Below are 23,050 nucleotides of genomic sequence, written 5' to 3'. Positions count from 1 at the left end.
TTACTTATATAAATACTTTATTATTCACTTTTTTACTTATATAAATTTACTTATATACTTGTATTTTACTAATATAAATATTTTTCTATTTTTACTTATATAAATACTTTATTATTCACTTTTTTACTTGTATAAATTTACTTATATACTTATATTTTACTTATGTAAATATTTTTCTATTTTTACTTATATAAATACTTTTTACTTATATAAATACTTTATTATTATAATATATAATATATGACATGTATTATAATAATATGATGTATGCATTATCAAAATAAATATATTATAAATGTAAATATTATACAAATATATAAAAATATTCATTGAATTCACCATCTGACAATAACTATATGTTGAATTGAAATGCTGTTTATTAATTTAAGAAATCTTTATTAAGAGAAGCCACAGTGTGCTCTGGGTAATGAGCACCTGGTGATTGCTCCAAATGCAGCTAGCTATAATCTTCAAAACTCAATGCCAATTTCTCCTATTACTCATAATATAACAAAAAGTTCCCTTCTTCCACCCTAGTGTTTTCTGATTCTAACACCAATGGGCCCCATTTACGGGGGAGCCTGTGTATCAACAATGGTTTTCTGAAACTCGGTATTTCTGAGCTCCTGCAATGTATCGCTACGTGCCCATGTAATGAAGCATGGTGAGGCACGTCAGCGATATGCCTAGGGTATGTGCTTCAGACAGATATTACTGGCAAGAGGATAAGAGAGAAAAATAGCTTTCAGTTCCCAGGGATCATTTTCAATGTCTGGGAAAGGATGCTTTACCTATTGATCTTGTGTTAAGTGGTTGAATACAGACTCTATAATGACAACACAGGACAGGCCACATATAGCCCAGAAAAAGTTAGTTTTCAGCATCTTTATTCTTTTGGGAGAAAGCAGAGGGAGGAGAGAGTTGCTTCCCCCTAAAACACCCGCTTTTTTTTTAAAAACAAACTAGCCAAAGAACAAAGCTAGAAATACAAATGTTATAAACTCAGCATAGAGTTCCTATTCTAAATGTGACTGCTATTTTTTACTTTATCAGTGTAGAATCATAGATTTAGAGTTAGAAAGAATACCGTGGAAACCAACCTTCTCATTTTATAGATGAAGAAATTGAGGCTCAGAAAAATTAAATCACTTTCCCATTTACTGTAACCCATTATTAGCAACTTAAGACTTTGTGGGGACTTTAATAATGAGATGTTAATATTAAACTTTTAGATTTATAAAAGCCTTTTCTCCCCAAAGCGCAGTGAGATGAGTAATGCAAGGGTTATTATTATTCTCATTTTACAGATGGGCAAATTGAGACTGAGAGAGATTTAAGTGCATGGTTAAGTACCTAGAAAGTGATACAATCAGGATCTGAGCCCAGATCTTTGTCCTTACAAACCCATCACTTGGCACAGTGACTTTGTACAAGTTACTTAACCCTTCTTGGCTTCAGTTTCCTCATTTGTAAATGGGGTTCCAAGTCCAGTGTTCTGCTTCCCTCCCCCACATTGTTTCTTTAGCATCTTGCTAAGCACTTCAGCTTTAGCTTTAGCTCCCATTAGTTGTGTTTTCACATCCACTAATTATAATGCCTCGCTTCTATTAAGGATAAAATTGAAAGACTTCATGTAGGACATAGTAATTGAGGCCGCCTTAAAGAATATAAAAAATATCTGTCTTCAGAACTTGAAAAAATATTTTTTAAACTCTTACTTTTTTATCTTAGAATCAATACTTTATATTAGTTCTAAGGCAGAAGAGGTGTAAGGAGTAAATGGGGGTTAACTAATTTGCCTAGGTTTACACAGCTGGGAAGTATGTGAGGCCAGATTTGAACCTAGGGCCTCCTCTCTCTAAGTCTGAGTTAATCCACTGAGCCACCCTACCTGCCACTAGAACCTGAAAAATTCTTAATCCTTATAATTCAATGTGGGGGAACTTAAAGATGGATTGTTTCCAGAACCTGTGACAGAATTGAATTTGAAATTTTAATTTAAACCTCAACTCACATTGTCTCCTGAAAGTTACTTGTTCCTTAATTAAAACAGAACAACAACAAGAACAACAATAAAACATGTTTAAGAGGTCTTAAGTATCTTAAATGTGAATTCGCCATTCTAATTTCTTTACCAAGAAAACCCCACATGCAGCCACGAAAAGTTGGACATTGATTAAAGAATAATTATAGGAAATGTAGCTGGAAAGTTACACAAAGGAAAGTGGTCAAGAATGACTAGTGAATGCTGAGACCCCACCATTAATTAACTTCCTATCCTCTCTTACTGGGAACTAAATATTTGCCATAATGAATTAGGTAGCTTTTAGGTAGATGAATAAATGAATGAAATCTACCCATGTAAAACCAATTTCTATTCCTAAAAAGAAGTATAATTCATAGGATACAATATTAAAATGAGATTTTTATGGGGGATTTGCTTTCTGGAAGGGCAGTGCAGAATAACGGGTACAGTGTTAGACTTTTGAGGCAGGAAAGATGGAAATCAAATGTAGCCTCAGAGGCAGTTAGGTGGCATAGTATAAAGTGCTGGGTCTAGAGTCAGGAGGCTCTGAGTTCAAAACTAAAAAAAAATAGTTACTAGCGGGGCAAGTCACTTAACTCTCCCTCAGTTTCCTCAAGTATGAAATGTAGATCACAATAGCATATCCCTTAGAGCAGTGATGGGCAGACTACGGCCTGCGGGCCAGATGTGGCCCCCTAAAATGTTCTATCCGGCTGGGGACATTATTCCTAATCTGAAGAATGCAATGAGTAGGATATAATACAATGAAACTTCGAAGGAGTTGCCTTAGAAACAGACAGACAGATGAGCATTTCCTTTCCTTTGGCCCCCTCTTTAAAAAGTTTGCCCAGCACTGCCTTAGAGGATAGTTGTGAGGATCAAGTGAGACGTCTGTAATACACTCAGTACCATGCTTGGCACATAGTAGGAACTTAATAAGTTATTACCCTCCCTTTTCCCTTATTTACTCCAGATGTAATCCTTGAAAAAATAATTTAATTTACCTATCTCAGTCTCCTCCTTAAAATAAGGATAATAATAGCACATACCTAACAAGGTTGGGGTGATTATCAAATGAAATAATACATTAAAATACTTTGCAAATCTTAAAATGCTATTTAATTTAAGCTACTATGTATACTATTTATACTTTATCTATATAATATCAATCTACATAATATCTATTATCTATCTATCTATCTATCTATCTATCTATCTATCTATCTATCTATCGTAGAGATCCAATGTGGAATTTTACAAACTATCCCTGGGCTGCAGATATCAGCATAGCAAAATACAGTTCTCTTAGGAATGGGCGAGAGTCATTCAATTACAGTTCTGAAGCCCCCCCAAACTGACCAAAAAACTCAAGTTGGTTCAGAGAAGAGTAGAAAACCTTGACCTGTATGATGGTTTGGAAAAGGAACGATTTGTAAAGTTTTTGTTTTTGTTTCTGTTCTTTACTCATATTCAAAATTTAAAGGTGGCCACATCCCCTGCAACAACCAACCCTAAACCCCTAACACAAGAAAAAGCAGCTATCGCTGAATAATGGGATTTCAACTTCATATTAACATTTTTCTCTAAAATCTCAGCAACCAAATAAATTCTTTTCATATTATGAAATCAGAGGTTATTCATTTGTTTTTTTCAGTCGGGACGGCATCATCAAAATATTACTTGGCCTATCGGGTCAGCGAACTATTCTTTGGGAAGAACTTGCATGAGAAATCTCCTAAGATTCCTAGATGATGGCCATTTCTATATTCTTCTCTTGAAGTCTATTGGTGTTTTTCTTTTTTTTTTCTTTCTCCTATTTCAAAATTCTGCTAGTATAATTAGATTAAAAGTACTTTCCTCTTTTTGAAGTAAATAGTTTAAAGCATTACCATTATCTTTTTAAGTTCATTGAGATCACACAACCTGCCCATAAATACATGACCATGAGGAGGGAGAGCAGCATACAAACTTTGGTCTCTTGTTTCCAGTACAGTCTTCTTTTGCTGATACCACAATGCTAAATACTTTCAAAGTTATTGGAAATGAATAGTGAAATACCTCTAAATTTATGGAATTGGAATAATTTCACAAAGTATGCTGGGGAAAAGCTGATATTGCCAGGTCACATTCTTTTTTTTTGGAGAGGGAGGCCGAAGGGTTTTTGCTGAGCAAAATAAAGTACTAAACTTGGAGGTTGGGGTGATGCTGATGACAAACAAAATAAAGGCGAGAATATATTCGAAGCAGATCAGAAATAATAACCTACCCTTTTAACCTTTCCTTTCTTCTGCTTTGTCTTCAAATTGCCTGCCCCGTTACCTGATAATATTTTACCCTAAATAGTATTCCGATGTGGGATCTTAAATACAGACACTGAGGTTAAAAGAAAAGATAATTTTAGTCTTAAGCACTTAGGGTTGGCATTGGTTCGGTGCTAGTGAATAGCCTCTGACTAGGACAAAGGAGTAGTCAGCTTACCTTGATCATGGAAAGGCTTTCTAGTCTGCAGACTTAAAAATAGCCAGGAAGTGACTTGAGAAGATTGTATCAAACTAACAAACATTCATTTAGCAACTACTAATATTAGGTCCTGGATGGTTACTGGGGATACAAAGATAGAAATCAAACTCTTACTGCAAAGATCTTACATTCTTCTGGGAGGGACATACCAAGTACATAGTTTATTTAAAATAGCACGGAGCAATTCAAGGTCCTTAACAACTTGGGGAATCAATAAAGTCAATCAGTAGGAATTGAAACCTGGGCTGCATCTTAAAGTGTAAGCAAAGGGTGTTTTTTTTTTATCCCTAACCTCATGTCTTAGAATCAATACTAAGTGTGCATTCGAAGGCAGAAGAGCATAAGGGCTGGGCAATTGGGATTGACTCATCCAGGGTCACACTGCTAGGGAATGAATGAGGTCAGATTTGAACCTAGCACCTTCAGTCTTAGGACCTGGATCTCTATCCACTGAGCTACCTAGCTGCCCCAGGGGGGGAAAATAACAAGCATTATGGCTCATAAAAGGTGTTAAACTAGATAAAAATTTCATTTAACTATACCAGATGATACCTTTGAGAAGTATGAACTAAAGTTCCTTTAGTGAATTAGAAAAAAAAAAGTACTGGTAAGGCTAAAGAATAATAGATCCCCTTATATGACCTTTAAGAATTAGTAAGATGAGTTCAGGTAGATAATGCTGAGGAACCCATCTCCTAACATGATGAACAGAATATTTATGGAGATGGAGAAAGGGAGGTCATGGAACCTACATGGATCTAAGAGAGTATGGACAGAGGCAGCTACCAAAAAGAAAGAACCAGGATTTTGAGAAAGAGGCTTTTTGGGTGGATTAGATCCAAGGAGTGAGAGGTCAAATGTTGTACTGGTCCTATAACTGTACCCGTCTTGGAAATTTTCCAGTCTGAGCTACATGAGAGCCTTGGGAAAATCTCACCAACCATGAGGTCTAAAAGTCTACGGGTCAAGAAGTGCATAGTCAGATTGAAAGAAAAATAAATTAGTGAACCAAGGGGTATTATTTTATTGCTATTTTTTCTTACTATGCTATTTCATTAAATGTCTTTGCTTTCAATGAATTGTGCTCTCTGGCAATATATAAAGTTAACACATCTTCAGAATTTTGACTAGAAGCAAACTCTCATAAAATATCATTAACCTGGAAGCCCTCCATTTGAGAAGCAGTGCCCTAGCTGCTATCTTTCATACTTGATGTATTCATTATTCTCCCGAGTTGGCTAATCCTCTCACTGATATTCATCAGCATGGCCCCCCTTGATGACTTGCCACCAAGATCCTATCACTTTTTTTTGACACTCTATTTATTTAGAATATTTTTCCATGGTTACATGATTCATGTTCTTCCCTACTCCTCTTCCCTCCTTCCCTCCCAGAGCTGACAAGCAATTACACTGGGTTATACATTTATCATTGCTCAAAAACTATTTCCATCTTATTAATTTTTACAATGGAGTGATCTTTTAACATCAAAACCTCAATCTTATCTCCATCAAACCACATGATGATCATATGTTCTTCTTCTGCGTTTCTGTTTCCACAGTTCTTTCTCTGGATGTGGATAACTTTCTTTCTCATAAGTCCCTCTGGATTGTCCTGGGTCATTGCATTGCTGCTAGTAGAAAAGTCTATTACATTCGATCATCCCATAGTGTATGAGTCTCTGTGTACAATGTTCTCCTGGTTCTGCTCCTTTCACTCTGCATCAATTCCTGGAGGTCTTTCCAGTTCACATGGAATTCCTCCAGTTCATTATTGCTTTGAGCACAATAATATTCCATCACCAGCAGATACCACAATTTATTTAGACATTCCCCAGTCGATGAACACCCTGATCCTACCACTTATTGATTGTGGGTAGGTCATTCTGCCTGAGGCAGTAGAGCATCCTCTCCATTATAGGGGCTTATCTTGGTCTTCATATAAGGATACCACAGCACACTTTGGTGGATCATTAGAAGACTTTATTATCTATTGCAGAATGGATAATCACTGCTCATCAATATGATGTGTGTGAAACCCTATTGGGTAGTAAGAGGATTACTCTTCCTCATTTACAGATGAGGAAACTGAGAATCAGAGAGGCCAGTGGCTTTTCCTGAGGTAAGGCTGATAATGTTTGGATATAGGTCTCTTGATTCTAAATCCAGTGCTTTTTTCCTCATTATATCTTGCTTCCCCTCTCAAATATAGTAAAATATATTTCTTTTTAACATGTTTTTCTTCTTGTATGCTATATGGCCAACTTGTGAAGGAAGAGTAGGGAGGTAATGACAGACATCTGGGCTAGCTAGTAAGAAGAGTCTCAAATTTCCAGGTTAACTCTTGAGTCAAGAGGATTTTGATTCCTCATACAACATAAAAGTCTTTTGTATTTCAGGGATGTCAGACAGAAGGGTTGTGATTTACCGCTAGCTCTCCAGTTGTTTAAAGACAAACTTTGGGAACCACCTGGTAAAAGCCTACCTGTATGGGATAGCAGGGATTTTGGCTTTCACATGTCTTCTGGCAGTCAGTTCCTCCCCAGAAGGTGGCTCTGCTGGTGCTCTGGGGTGTGAATGCAATATCATGAGCAATATATTGTCCCCACACCATCAGGAGATCAGTATGCTGGTCATCCTCTGTCACAGCCTCATTCGATGCACGGATGATTTTTCTTGTCACTTCACGAACCTGGGGAAGAAAGTTTGTTTTTTAGGCATGCTTCTCCCTCTGCTTATACCTTATTAGTTTCAGTGTAGGTAGAGGATAACCTAGGCATGTGCTACTTTCCTTTGAGCAGTACAGAACATTTTTTGGTGATCATTTAATGCTCAGAACAAGGGTTAACACTAAGTTGTAGGTCACCTAGGTGGCTCAGTAGATAGAGAGCAAGATCTGGAGTTAGGAAAACCTGAGTTCAAATCTGATATCAGACACTAGGTGTGTGACCCTGTGCAAGTCACTCAACCCTGTTTACTTCAATTTCCTCACCTATAAAATGAACTGGAGAAAGAAATGGCCAACTATTCTAGTATCTGAGTGAAGAAAATCACAAAATGGGGTCACAAAGAGTTAGACATGACTGAACAACAAAAGCAAGGGTTATAACACATTCAAAGATACTTGATCTATGATTTTCTCATCTAGATGTGTAATTCAAAATATATCTTAGTTTATGATATGTGTATTTATTAAAGGTCTACTATGTGCCAGGTACTGTGTTGGTCCTTGGGTATTTAAAAACAAAAATGAAAATAGACTGTTCTTGAGTAGTTCACATTCTACTGGATATAGAGAAGCATTGACTTTAAAGTTAAAAAGAATCCAAGTAAAGATCTGGTTGAAGATCTTTTAATCATACACAATAGGCATTATTATGATTAATTTTTTTTACATTTAGGTATATGGTAATTAAAAATAAATTTGTGAAAAGTCACCTATTGCTTATGCACTATGAATTTTAAACTTAAGACAAAAACTAAGCATTTGAGGAAATGGAATGCATGTCTCTGTGAATCTAGATAGTCCATTCTTCTCTTCACCCTGTATAGTATCTCTCTAGTTCATTTACCAACACCAGTGGTTTTCAGCTTTGAGTAGTCAAAATTCAGTTTAAGTTCAGTGAAGGGACACGGTAATGAGTTTTTTTTAACATATATTAAATGCAGTTTAACATGTAATAAATGGTCTAGATGTTGGGAATATAAAGATGGAAAATTACCTGATCCTCTCTACAGGGAACTTGTAGTGAAATTCAGACTTTCTTAGTGTAAACAACAATTTAATGATTTCTATATAAGATACTAAATTCAGTCTGGTTTTTGTTTTGATCTAGTATTACTATTTCTTTTATTGAACCTATCCTATCATTTCATTGCCATAAAGAAGTTCAGTTGAGGAAACTTTGTTTACCAATGTTAGTGGGCATTTTCTTTGAAATTTATAATTTTAGAAATTTGCCTTGACTTTCCCTGGCTCAGATAGTATTTGTTGATGGCAGGACTTGAATTTAGGCTTCTTGATTCCAAAAACAACTATTTATCTACTGTATCAGGCTACATTCTCTTTCATTTCATAATGATTCAATACTTAATGTATCACTGAAATTATCTATATGACTACTTCTGCAACTCTTGCAAACCTCTGTCCTCAAACTTGATGCTTTTCATTCATCTGTTCATTCTCTCTGATTCTTGGTCCCCCTAATTATTAGTTTCCCATTAAATTATTTTATATTTCATTGATACACATCTTTATGTATGCATACACATACATAACTTAATTTCCTCCAATAGAATGTGTAAGAGCATGTCATAATGAATGGATAAAGATACCTGCTGGATGAGAAATTAAGGTGACTGAAAATATGTAATGTTACTTCATGGAATGACATTAAAGGTAAATGGTTGCAAAGTAACTTTAGTTGCCTGTATTGATTTCAGTGTTTAATGATTTCTAATGATTAAAAAAAGAAGCATCACATGGTATATGCTCAAAGAAATGCTATATAAAATAGAAACCAACAAGGTATTTACATATGATGAAATAACTGGTCAGTTCCCTAGGCAACCTATTAATCTAAGGAAAACTACATAATTTTGAAAGAGAATTGACCAAGATTTGACCAAATTAACCGTGTCAACTGTTTAATGCTTTTTTTTCAAGAAATAAACATTTCTTTTGCATTATACATTCTCCTTTCTACTCCAACCTCCAATTATGGGAAAATTCATTTCAGTCTATTTATGAAACATTATTTTTTGAGATTTAGGAAGGAGCATCCAGGAGGAGTCAAAACTTTTAGGCATTAATTATAATTATTTCTTATAATTATAGTTTATAATTTTAATCATAATTCATATGATTTTATGTTTGGCCAGCTCCTTTCTATCTTTTTTTCAAACTTATACTTTCTGGAGAATTAATACTAAGTATTGTTTCCAAGTCAGAAAAGCCATGTATGCTAGAAAATTGGGGTTAAAGAAATTGCCCAGGGTCACATAGCTGTCTGAGGCCAGATTTGAACCCATGGACTCCTGTCTCCAGGCTTGAATCTCTATCCACTAAGCTACCTGGCTGCCCCACCTTTCCCCTTTCTTTGGATCATTTTCTACTTATGGAATGAGAATGGTGGTTCAAATGCTCCCTAGATGCACTTCCCTCTTTTGGCAGTTTGTCCATCTGTGCCCTAAGTGACTGCATGAATGCCCATGCTTACACAATGTCATTTCCACAAGGAAAGTATCTGACGTCATTCTGCTTTTAAAGACTACTGGAACTCTTTAAGTGCTATGGAAAAACACGTTAGCTTGATTTTTATGGCACCATGATATACTAACCAGTGGCAAAGGAAATTCATTGTAAAGGAAGTTGGGATTCCACCCTTTTGGCTGACTAACTCCATCTTCATAATCCGGTGGGAGCCATCGAGCCAGGGCTGTGTTGGCAGCTCCCCATCTGGGATTGTCTCTATAGAAAATAAAAACTCTTGAAAGTTTTTGAGAAGTGAGAACCAAATCTAAGAGAAGAGGGATAAAGCAGTGCTATGAAGAAAACTGTCTCTTTGATTTAGAAGTTCAAAGCCATTGGTACAGGTATCAACATTGTATGTCTTTGGCATCTGAGGAGGTCATTCCTAGCAAAAAGTACCATCAGTATATAAAATACGAGCACCCATTCCTATATTGTAAAAGCCCTCTGAATGTTGCCTTCTTGTTAAGGAGGCTTCTCTTCTTTGGAGATCTTATCAAAGAGACTGGATAACCACTTGCAGAGTATATGATAGTGAGGAGTTTTTGGTACATGAGTTAGATGAAGCAATCATTTAGATCCCTTTAACTCTTAAAATTTTGATTCAATTCCACAAAAGAGATTCTTATTCAGTTAGACATAATAGTCTGTGAAATCCTTTGTGCCTCTTGATTCCTGATGTGTCATAATTTCCATACCCTGCTTGGGACATTCCTATCTGGAAATATATTAGAGATGTTCTGGATAGAGATACCATATATACATTACATATATATATGTATATATATGTTCAAAATTTTTATTAGAGTAAGTACTCAGTAGAAGACACTCAATGAGGTAGTATAGTAATAGTATAACACAAAGAATAAGATGCAGTTATTATATTTTGAGCTTACAGTATATTTGGGGAAATGTCATGTAAATAATTTATTAAATACCTAAATATCTACTATTTGTTAGGCACTAAGTTAGAAATACAAAGAAAGATAAAAAAAAAGTCATTACTCTTAAGAAGCTCGGTCTAATAGAAGAGATAACATAAAAAAACCCATATAAACAGGGAAAAATGGGAAGAGGGAAGGTACTAAGATTAAAAACTGTGGAAAAGTTTCTTACAGAAGGTGAGGCTTTATCAGATATTCAAAGAAATTCAGGAGACATGAGAAGCAAAGAGGAATAAGGAGAAAATTCTAGATATGAAGGATAGATCAAGAGAAATGTTAAGGGCTGAGCAGGAGTGTCTTTTTCAAGAACAGTAAGACAAGTGAGAGAGGATAAGAAGGAATGAATAAAGAAATAAAAAGGAAAGAAGGAATAAAAGGAATAAGGGATTAAAAAGAAAAGAAGAATGAAAGAAAGAAAAAATAAAAATGCTTCGATTTGTACATCAACTATATCACTTTTCTGTTTGGGAGTGAATAGCATGCTTCATCAAGAGTCCTTTGGAACTGTAATTGGTCACTGTGTTGATCAGTTAGCCTTTCAAAGTTTATTATCTTTAAAGTGTTATTGTATACATATTTTCTCCTAGTTCTGCTCACTCCATACCTAATTTCTTCAGCAATTCACCATTTGTTAGATAACCTTTTAGTTTCTAACATCAAAAAGAACTGCTATAAGTACTTTTTTACATATGTGTTCTTTTGGTCTTTCTTTGGTCTCTTTGGACCTATGAGCAGTCTTGCTGGGGCAAGGTGTATGCAATTTAATAGCTTTTGGGGCACAATTCCAAATTCGTTACCAGAATAATTGGATCAGTTTGCATCTCAATTAACAGTGCATTAAAGTAACTATTCCCACTGCCCCTCCAGCTTTTTTTTCTCTTTTTTGCCAACTTGGTCATTCTGATGGGTATGATGTGTTACATCAACATTGTTTTAATTTGCATTTCTCTAATTATTAATGATGAACATTTTTTAACATTGCTATTGATAACTTGGAATTCTTCTAAAAACTGCCTATTCACATCCTTTTTACTATCAGTTAGGGAATATTATTGTTCTCTTTGGAGATAAAAATGTCTTTTGAAGGATGAGGTCAGAATCCAGAGTGCAGAATCTTAATAAGATAGTAAAAGAAAAGGATGTGAAGGTCTGATTATGGATGGATTTCTCAAGAAATTTAGAGCACATACAAATAGAAGTAAACAGGAGAGAGATAGCTGGTGGTGGTGAGGGTTTTTTGAGGATGAGAAAACATGACTATGTTTGTAGGAAGTACACGAGTAGCCAACAGATGAGGAGAGATTGATGATTATTGAAAGAGTGGTATGTAAGAAGAGTAATTCGTGGAAGAACTGGATTTGGATCATTTGGGCATATAGAGGGGTTTTCCTTGAGAAGAAGACAGGGATGAAAGAGGAAATAGTGGCAGATGGCATTTGGGTGATGTATGATGAGAAGGAAGAGGAGTGAACTTCCAGTGAATAGCCTCAATTTTTTTTAGTGAAATAAAGATCAAGAGGTGACATGGGAAAAGAATCATGGGGAATTTGAAGAGTGATGGAAAGTTTTTTAAAAGTTATTGTGGTAGTGGGGTAGTGAATCTATTAGTGTGGTATAAAAGGATTTTATTGCCTTAGGGACAATGAAGTTAAGGTCATGAAACATTAATTTGTAGTACACTCTGTATTTCAAGATAAAATACTTTATAGTACAATTGTAAAGTTACAAGTGTGGAAAAAATTCAATGGAAAGAAGAGATGACTTCTGGATCTAGGAAGGGTCTGTGTGGCAGAGGAAGGCTTTGTGGGGTATATAAAATTCAAATTTGACTTTGAAAAAGTTTATCAAGTACATATACACACTATCTCATTTGATCCTCACAACTCTGAAAAGCAGTTGTTATTATTATCACTTCAAATATTAAGAAACTGAGGGAGACATATTTAAGTAACATGCCTAGTATTGCTAATACTGATTGCTTCTCAGAATCTGAGGCAGAACTTGGACTTAGATTTTCCTGATTTCAGAATCAGTGTTCTACTCACTATGCTACTAATTTGCCTTGATGTAGGAATCAAATAAAGAAGGAAGAACATGGCCTTAGAGGTAGTGGTAAGTACTTGAACAAAAGAATGAAAATAGGAAGACTAGGAGCATAATAGAGTAACATTAAGTAACTGCTGGAGCATAAGGTGATTGAAAGAGAGATGAGACTAAAAATATTGGTAGGATCTAAATCATGTAGGCTATGGTAGGCTAAGGAATTTGAATATTATTCAGTAGGTAATGAGTAACGACGGGAGCTTTTTAAGCAATGGGGGTGACCTCACTGCTGTTTCTGGAAAACTGAAGCATAAACCATAACTATAACTCATTTTGACTCTTTGGGACAGCAGTATTTGAATTCTTGACACATTTTAATTAGGGAGTATTTAAGACAAATGTACTTCCAAAAACTAGGATAAAATTGATAATCTAAACTAATAACCAAATGTTTTAAAGTTTGAGCCATAGTTTAATCAATAGAATAAACATATTGTTAATTGCTTTTATCCACAGGCATCAAATGTGTGTTCATTTACAATGTGAACAACAGACTCAATTAATGTGCAATTAAACAGCTGAGTACAAGAGGATATGTAGATTATCAATGTGACATAGTTTCTTTCCTCAGGGAATTTATAAATCTGGAGAGGAGAAAGACATACAAACAGATATGTAATACAATATGTTATATGATAAATGAATTAAAGCAGAGAACTGATAGAAGTTAAAAAGAGGAAAGTTAATGCTTTGTGTAAGAAAATAATGAGGGTTGAGATGTCCAAAATTGAATAGTGTACCTTGAGAAGTATAGAACCATTAGTCAGATCCTTGAGATCCTTGAGGACTTTTTCTTAATTTCTTTTGTATTCTTAGTGCTTAGCACAGTCCTTGGCACATGGTAGGTGCTTAATAAATGTTTATTTTCTCAGTTACCCCTTCAGTGGAAGATTTCAAGAAAAGTCTGAAATTCCACTTGTCCTAAATATTGCATGTAGTAGGAATCCCCACCCCTAATTTTGGTACTAGTGTTTTTTTTGTGATCTCTACCAACACTAATTTTCCATGATTCCATTAAAACAATGTACTATGGAGGATTTGCTAGGCAAGGTTCTTATTAACCAACAGGGATCAGGGAAATCTTCATGGGATGGAGAATAGCATCTAAATAGTCAATTACAAGAAAGATTCATTTGAAGCCCTCATGGTGATGGAGCAAGTTTGGGTTCTTTCCATTCTCAAATCTGTTGATGATCTCAAATGGTCTAACTCCAAGGGAAAGAATCTTAATTCATCTCAGCACTTATATCCTCCTGTCTACTGTACTTAAATAGCTCACTGATGGAAAGTGATGATGCTTTAGGTCCACAATGGCATATGTCTGGGGGGACTCAAAGCTGGGAATAATTATATTATTACTTCTTCATTGATCTTCAGTGCATCATAGTGGCTCAATTTGCAAAACTAGATGGGACAGTAATGTAGTTAATTAACAGCAGTAGGTCCACGCTTGAAGGTTGGAGCCGCCTTAATAAAGCATTCAAAGCGGTTACACTTGATTTGTCTTTATTGGAATTGCATAAAGTGCTGCTCATGGGAAAGGCACTATTTCACTCAATTAAAAATAATGAAATGTTAATTTGAGTGCTTAGTCAATTTTTTTTCCTCTTGATTGGCTTTTATATTTTAGCAGTTCACTAAGAGCTGGCAAACTCTAAAAGAAGTGTTGGGAAAATAACAGAGGACTTGAGAGTTATAATTAATAATAGTTAGCATTTATATAGTGCTTTAATATTTCCAAATTCTTTACAAATATTATCTAATTTTAATCTCCTAACAACCTTGGGAAGTAGGTGCTATTGTTATTCCATTTTGTAGCTGAGAAAATGTGACAAACAGATATTAAATGACTTGCTCAAGTTCACATAACTAGTAAGGGAGTTTGCATTTGAACTAGGCTATTCCTGACTCTAGGTCAAGTACTTTGCCACCTAGTGGCCTCAGCTTCTGACCATGGTCTGTCACTGACATTTTCTGATTGTGTGATGATAAATTTACAACTTCACTTTCCTCGTTTGTGAGATGCGGATAGTAATTCCTGCCCTGTCGACCACCCAAAATAGTTGTGAGAATCAGATCGGATAATGTATATGATGATTATATTTTTTAATGGTAAAGCACCCCATGAATGCAAGCTAGTATTCATTGTAGTGCTTAATTTTTATAATGAATCCATTAAAATTAAATTCCAGGGTGTAGTAGATAAAGCAGTAGTTGAGATCAAGACAAAAGAGGGTTCAGATCTTGTCTCTGATACAAACCATAAGATCATGAGATCTTAAATAATTACTTAAGTTCTCTGAGACTTAGTTTCTTCTTCTATGAAATGGGGACAAAAATATCTGTATTATTTAGCTCCCAGGATTATTGTGAAGATGATGCTAATGTTGACAACATTAGAGAGTCTTTGTGTAGTGTTTTAAGGTTTTCAAAAACTGTACAACTATTATTTCATTTTATTCTCACAACAACTCTGGGAGGTAGGTATCATTATTGTCCACATTTTCAGATGAGGAATCTGAGGCAGGCAGTGATTAAGTGATTTGCTCAGGGTCACACAACTCAGGTCCAGAACTCTACCTACTTCACCACTTGGCTGAACCAGCTCTATCAAGTGATTCAGTGTAGATAAAAACACTAAATAAATGTCATTTATTATTATTATTATTAGTGAGCTTTACATTAGAAGATATTTTTCACATATATTACCTCTTCTGTAATCTAGCAATAATTCAGATCGATTTCTCTAAATCTAGTTGGACTAAAAGCAGATAACTGTACCTCATTTTCAGAGGGAATTTATCTAGTCACATATTTATTAATTTTAAAAATTATAATTAGTAAATATAGCATCTTTCTTTTTTAAACCCTTACCTTCCAGCTTAGACTCAATACTGTGTATTGGTTCAAAGGCAGAAGAGCGGTGAGGGCTAGGCAATAGGGGTTAAATAACTCGTACAGCTTGGAAGTATCTGAGGCCAGATTGGAACCTAGGACCTCCTGTCTCCAGGAGGCTTTCAATCCACTGAGTCACCCATCTGCCCCCTATATAGCACATTTCTAAAACAATTTTTAAAATAGTAACTTAATATTGTAGATAGTGAACGGATCTCAGAGACAGTGAAACCTGAGGTTCAAGTTCCACTTCTAATATTTATTAGTTGTATGTCTATAGGCAAGTCCATTAGACTATGATGTTCTTCAATCAATGAGTAAATATTTATTAAATGTCTACTATGTACCAGGCACAGTGCTAAGTACTGAGGATACAAAAAGAGGGAAAAGACAATCCTCTCAATTTGGAGGGGGGAGATACAACTTGCACACAAACATAAACAAAGTAGAATACAGGACAAATAGAAAATCATTAAAAGAAGGAACGTACTAGAATTAAGAGGAACCGGGAAAGATGATGAAAAGTATGGAATCAGTCTATATTCTAAATTCCTTTCCAGCTCTAAATCACAGGATCAATCAATCAACAAACATTTTTTTTGTATTAGATCAGTTCTGGTGGTTCTGTCATTTTAGTCACGTCCAATTGTTCATGCTCCCATTTGAGGTTTCCTTGGCAAAGATAGTGGAGTGGTTTGTCATTTCCTTCTCCAGTTCATTTTACAGATAAAGAAACTGAGGCAAATTGAGTGAAATGACTTGCTCAGAGACTCATAGTTAGCAAAAATCTGAGGCTAGATTTGAATTCATGAAGGCGAGTTCTCCTGACTCCAGCCCCTACACTCCATCTAAGATGCTAGCTAGCAGTATGTAGTGGCTCCTGACTACAATGCTTGGTGATATACAAAAGAATGAAGTTCTCTACTTTCAAAAAGCTTACATTCTTTTGCAAGACACTACACGTAAATATAGAAATACAAAGAGAATAATACAAAATTAATATAAGCCAGTTGCATGCAATATTATTAATTAGGTAAAGCAGTAGTGACATTTAGGGAGTCTGGACTTGGAGGAAGCTAGGGAAATCAATAGATAAAGATGAGTAAGGAGAGTATTCCAGGCATTGGGGAAAAGCCAAAGAAAATACCTGGAACTGAGAGATGGAGTGTCTTGTCTGCAGAACAAGACCAGGAGGCCAATGTCATTGCACAGAGATATAAGTAACATGGGATGGGAAATAAGGTATGAAAAGACTCTAAAGATAGGAGGGAACTAGACTAGCAGTGTCTGGGACATCCTTAAGTGTCCAACAAATGCTTGTTGAATTAAATTCTTAATACCCCAACTGTCTGAGATATGAGGTAGCGAGCAATTACTGATCTGCATTTATAGAGGACATTTCCTCAAGAGATTTCCTTAAATCGATGAAATCACAGATCTAGAAAAATAGCAAAATGGCACAATGAGGCCAAATGTCAATCGTGGCTGAATCCTCTTTTTCCTAATTTAGGTCATGCCATGACAAATGGGATTTATCCTGGAACTTGTCAGCACTTCCAGGACTATAGACTTGAGTAGTTTCAGAATGCTGGTGCTTACAGTGTTTTAGCCTCTGGTGAAAAAGGGTGATAGGGTCTATTATGAGTGAATCCATCTAGGGTTAGCAGACTCCAGGGCATATTTCCATGCCTTCGTAATGATTGGTTAGATAAAGATGGATGTGGGAGTTAGTAAATTAGCATTCCAGGTTGTCTCCCTTGTCCCACAAGTTATTTTGTTTCATTTAACTCATCCTTCCTTTTTCTCCTACTGTGGGAACCAACCAAGTCAGATCAATCCTCTCAGATTCTTTCTGCATTTAATATCTCACATTATAAAAGGACCAGGCAAATAAAAACTAATTATTGAATATATTATTTTAATTTAGGAAATCTTGATTTCCATTCATACTTAGGTCTTAAAAAGCAACTTCCCTTCTGTCTTAGAATTAATACTAAGTATCAGTTCCAAGAGAGAAGAACCATTATGGGGTAGGCAATTAGAATTAAATGACTTTTCCAAGGTCACACAGTTAAGAAATGCCTGAGATAAAATTTAGACCCAGGACCTCAAATCTTTAGGCTTGGTTCTCTAGACACTGAGCTAATGAGCTGTCCCTTCTTTTATTTTTCTTGCTACTCTTTGAAATATAAACTGGCAATTTGATACTCACATCTCCTTAGTCAAAATGTTTTTGAACCATTTGTGATGTAGTAATGAGGTTCAGAATAAAAGAATAAGGAAATCAAGAAGCATTTATGAATTCCTACAGCATGCCAGATATATCTAAGTGATGCAGAAAATGGAGTACTGGATCTGGAGTCGGGAAGAGCTTGAATTCCAATTAGACATAAGACACTAGCTATGTGACTATGGACAAGTTCCTGAACCTCTGTTGGAATGATTTTTCTTCACTATTGTTGTTGTTGAGAAAATTGGCTTTGAAATTCTGACTATCATTATCTGTGTGACTTTATAGAAGTCACTTTCCCATTTCTAAACGGAGAGGTTTTTATTAGATGACTTCTGAAATCACTTCATCTTCCAATTTCAACATTTCTCTGATTTAAAGTCTATTTCTGCTCTAATATTCTATATACTAATATCTTTTTCAGCTTTAAATTCCGAGACCATTCAATCAACAAACTTTTTTTTGTGCTTGCTATGTCCCCATGACTATATTACTTGACATTATGCAAAGAATGACACTTCGAACTCTCAAAGGGCTTATTTCATTGATGAAGAGCACATGTACATATATAAATATAAACAGAATAAGTAAAAATAAATATAAACTAATTAAATGCAATGAAATCAGGGAAGAAGTCAGTGACATTTTCAGAAAGAGAGAATCAGAAAAGGCTTGGTGTAGAAGCCAGGGCTTGGCTTCTTGAAAGTGAAATTTTTATGAGATTTCTTGAACTGGGAGATACTCCAGAGTTCCTATGGTCATACTGATTCAGTTTTGTAACTGAGGAAATCTTGATCAAGACAGGTAATTTGATTTGCTGGATATTACAGGTATTGGTAGAAGAGCTAAGATTTGAACTCTGGGTCTTTGCTTCAAATGCATCACTCTTTCTACTGCATCACATTGTCTCCACAAATGAAAAGCAATGCTACCTTGTTCAAAACCAGGTTTTACTAAGGAGGTCAAGATACTTGAAAGGAATATAAAAATATTGAGCAGAAATCCCCCAAATAACCTGGGGAGAGGATTTTTTTTTGTCCTTGGGGTTATATGAGAATGTGACTCAAAATCTACTCTTCAGTCCTATGGGATTATGGAGAGAAGAAGTCAGAAGTTCAGGGCAACAGGAATGGCAGTGGCAGAGAAAGAATGCCCAGGAGCTAGAGTAGTCTAGCACTGAGGAATGCCAGGACACATTGTTGTTCATCCTTCATTTCAAAGAAGTCAAATGCATTATAAGGTATTATTTTGACTTACAAATTAGTTGGATTTAAATGAATCAGAATTACATAAAGTCATCAGCTTCATTCTTTCTTTCAGAGTCATCAAAAGCCCAGTGGCAAGAAAAAAGTCAGGATGACTGGAGATGGGAAAGAATATAGTGGATGACTTTGGCATCTCTGATGTTTGACCAACCTTTAAGTGCTCTATAACATCTAGTTCAGCTGTCTTCTTGGGTGGTAGAACAAATTGTTCTCATCTGCCCATTCCTGCTGGAAGTCTTCCTGTGTTTGGGGTAGACATACCTTTAATTCACCAATGGGGATGAGATCTGTCAGTTATCCTCAACCAGTTTTACCCTACTGAGATGGTATTACCAGGGTGTGGCCACCGGACATGCCAAAGCTTCTTAGGGTCATGGGTGAGAGTTGGATGAAAGGTAGACACAAAAGATAAATGAGTAGTCCTGAAAAGGACTTGGCAAACCCTCATGTCAGGGATGCCAGTCTTCCCTAAATAACTCCATTAGGACATATATTTTGCTGCTGGAAGTCCTTTTGGATTACAGACCCAGTTCATTGATTTTCATTTCTTATCTCTTCCCTTTTCCACTTGTTTTTCCAACTTAATACCTTCCTCTAGTCCAATTCCAGAAGTTCATATTGCTTCTTAAAATGTGTATCTTTTCTTTGCATAAATGTTTACATGGTCTTGTACCAGGCTTACACTGGAAAATAGTTATATTTCTAATTTTTTGATACCATTGTTTAAAAGTGACAGTGAGGAGGTGAATGGTAGAGGGCATTCCTATAGGAAAGAGAGAAAGACATTAAGACTGTAGCATTTTTCTAGAATTTAATCTTTGAGTGGTGTTTCAGTACTATAAAAGAGAATCTTGAGGTAATTTTTTTTTTACTTGCTAGATGATAGAAAGAATATGTATATTGGGATCCTACTAGGCAATAAGTAAACCATAGTGGTGACCAATCAAGGTGGAATGGTATTGAGGTAGGATTGTGACCATTTTACATCCCTATTATATCCTAAAATCTATTGTGGAATAAAATATACTCTTCTAGAGGGGAAGGGTCAAAAGAATGTTTAGGAAGAGGGAAGAGAATCTTAGGACATAAAAAGGTGTGTGTGGAGTGTGAATATGACTGACTAAAATCTCTGCTGCCCTACTCACTGACCTAGCTTCATAGCACCTCACCACTGCTAAGTTAAATTCCTCTGGCTGTTCTGAATCCTTGAGTGGATGAGTTTCTATCTTTATTATTGGATTTGGATGAATAGCAGCATTGGAGAAAAATGATCATAAAGCTGACAAAAATAAAATAACATTTTTGAAAGAGTGTTTTAGAGGAGAGACAGATGTCTGTGGTGCTGTATCTGATCCTAGTTACCCATGATTTATTTAGAAACACTCCCCCATCTTTCCTAAGAAGTCTGTGGCAGCAGTTACCAAGGCCCCTGTGATATTCTGAATTCTAAGTGAAACATCAGGAGAAAAATTATAAATTTCCTATTTGACTAGAGACATTGAGAGATGAGAAAACTCTGTCCCTGATGCTACTCCAGTTTTCTACACCAAAGGAAATTTAGAAGCAATTTTTTCCTTCGAACTCAAAAAGTTGAATTTTATTGTTAATTGGATTTTCAATCTATATTACAGTCTTACAATGAAATAACTAATCTTTAAAAAAAAACTATGAATGATCTTTAAAATGCTAAATCTAATGTCCTTTTCTCAATCATTTTCTTTGACTTCTCGGTAGAACCTGTGATTGACCACTTTCTGGATAGTCTCTCCTATATGGGTTTGCTTTTAATATTCCTACCTGTCTCATTAGTCTTTCTATGTTTCTTTTGCTGGATCTTCTTCTATGTTATAGATATTAACTCTGGAAGCTCCCAAGGTTCTGTCCTGGGCTTCTCTTGTCTTTTCCCTCTTTATTCTGTCAGTTAGAGATCTCATTGTTTCAAATATCACCTCTATTTAGATGCCTCTGAGATCTACATTTCTAGACCTAGTTTCTCTTCTGAGCTATATTCCCTTAATATAAACTTCCTTTTAGACTTTTTGAACTTGATGTCTTATGGACATCTCAAATTCACTTTTGTTCTTTTTATTGTTGAAAGTAACAACATCTATCTATTGTCTCCAACTTCTTGGTGTCATCTTTTACTTTTCACACTCATCCCACAAATTGGTATCAGTTGCTAAATGTTATTGTTTCTATCTCAACAATAAAAGCATTGTTCTAGGGAGCAAAAATACAAAGATTAAAAGGTAGCCACAGCTATCAAGGAAATTACATTCAAATAGAGAAGTTGATATGTATGTATTTAAAAATATAAATTATATATTTACATATATGCACCCTACATCACTATCCTATAGCTATTTGTATTTTGTTGTTCAGTTTTTTTCAGTCTTGTCTGACTCTTTGTGACTCCATTTTGGGCTTTTCTTAGAAAGATACTGGAATGGTTTGCCATTTCGTTCTCCAATTTATTTTACAGAAGAGGAACTGAGGCTAACAGGGTTAAATGACAGGGTCACACAGCTATTAAGTGTCTCAGGCCAGATTTGAACTTAGGGAGATGTCTTCCTGATAGAGCTCAGTGCTCTATCTACTATGCCACTTAGCTGCCCTGTCTATATAGGTATATGTGTATATAAACAAATATCCAGAGAAATATGCACCTATATATGTACAACATACATATATACATTTATACACATGCATATACATATATGTATGTACATACATATATGCATATGGTCTCCCCCATTTGAATGCATTCTCCTTGAGAGCAAGTACTGCTTCTTGCTAATCTTTATATCCTTCCTACCTAGTATAGCATCTGCCACTGCCTTCTTGAGTCATAGAGATGACCTTAAGACTTGAGTAGAATTCAAATTCTGGCATGTGATATAACTTGAAAAGGCTTTAGAATTGGCCTAATAGATGGATATGTGAGGATTGACCTAGATGAATTATTTCCTCCTTCCCTCCCTCCATCCCTCCGTCCCTCTCTCCTTCTTTCCTTTCATGACTCCTTTCCTTCCTTCCTTCCTTCCTTCCTTCCTTCCTTCCTTCCTTCCTTCCTTCCTTCCTTCCTTCCTTCCTTCCTTCCTTCCTTCCTCACTCTCTCCTTCCTTCCTTATTCCTTCCCTCCTTCCTTCCTTCCATTTTTTCTTTCCTCCCTCATTCTATCTTTTCTTCCTTCTTTCCTTCCTTCTTTCTTTCCTTTCTTCCTTCCTTCTTCACTCTCTCCTTCCTTCCTTATTCCCTCCCTCCCTCCTTCCATTTTTTCTTTCCTTCCTCCCTCATTCTATCTTTCCTTCCTTCCTTCTTTCTTTCCTTTCTTCCTTCCTTCCTTCCCATCTTTTCTTCCTTCCTTCCTTCCTCCTTCCCTCCCTTCCTTCCTCTCTTCCTCTCTCTCTCTCCCTATACATAAGTATATATAATATATACAAGCATACATATATGTATGTGTACATACACACATGTATACAACAGTACAAATGTCTATATTTGTATTTGTGTTTATTTGACTTTATATTATATTTGTCTTATATATGAAGTTATAAATATAAAAATTACACATTTGTGCATATTTATATACATTTATACTGCAAATCACTATGGCTAAGAGTTAAAGAACTTTAAGATAACATGTTAATTTTTTTCACTCCTTAGGTTCAATAGGCAGCACAGTGTAGCAGAATTATAGAGATATGTAGTATTAAGAATTACTTCTGATATTTCATTATCTCTTAGACAACACACTGGGTTGCACACAAAGAGTATATATACTTGTATTAGGTAATATACTGGCTGGTGGGCATGG

At 35.5% G+C, this 23,050-nt stretch overlaps 1 protein-coding gene across 1 annotated transcript in view; it reads right to left on the bottom strand.

The window, feature by feature from the left end:
• TPO (thyroid peroxidase) overlaps nucleotides 1-23,050 on the bottom strand; it is a 229,982-nt gene that overhangs the window by 134,906 nt on the left and 72,026 nt on the right. Inside the window, exons 5-6 of the mRNA XM_044659561.1 lie at nucleotides 9,886-10,015; nucleotides 7,031-7,237 (exon numbers count right to left, since the gene is read on the bottom strand). Of these exons, the coding sequence (XP_044515496.1) occupies nucleotides 7,031-7,237; nucleotides 9,886-10,015 (337 nt within the window). The remainder of the gene's footprint in view (nucleotides 1-7,030; nucleotides 7,238-9,885; nucleotides 10,016-23,050) is intronic.

The sequence above is a fragment of the Gracilinanus agilis genome, chromosome 2, assembly GCF_016433145.1.
Source record: "Gracilinanus agilis isolate LMUSP501 chromosome 2, AgileGrace, whole genome shotgun sequence".
Classification (NCBI taxonomy): domain Eukaryota; kingdom Metazoa; phylum Chordata; class Mammalia; order Didelphimorphia; family Didelphidae; genus Gracilinanus; species Gracilinanus agilis.
The sequence above is the reverse complement of the archived record's forward strand: the minus strand, read 5'-3'. Positions and strand labels throughout refer to the sequence as shown.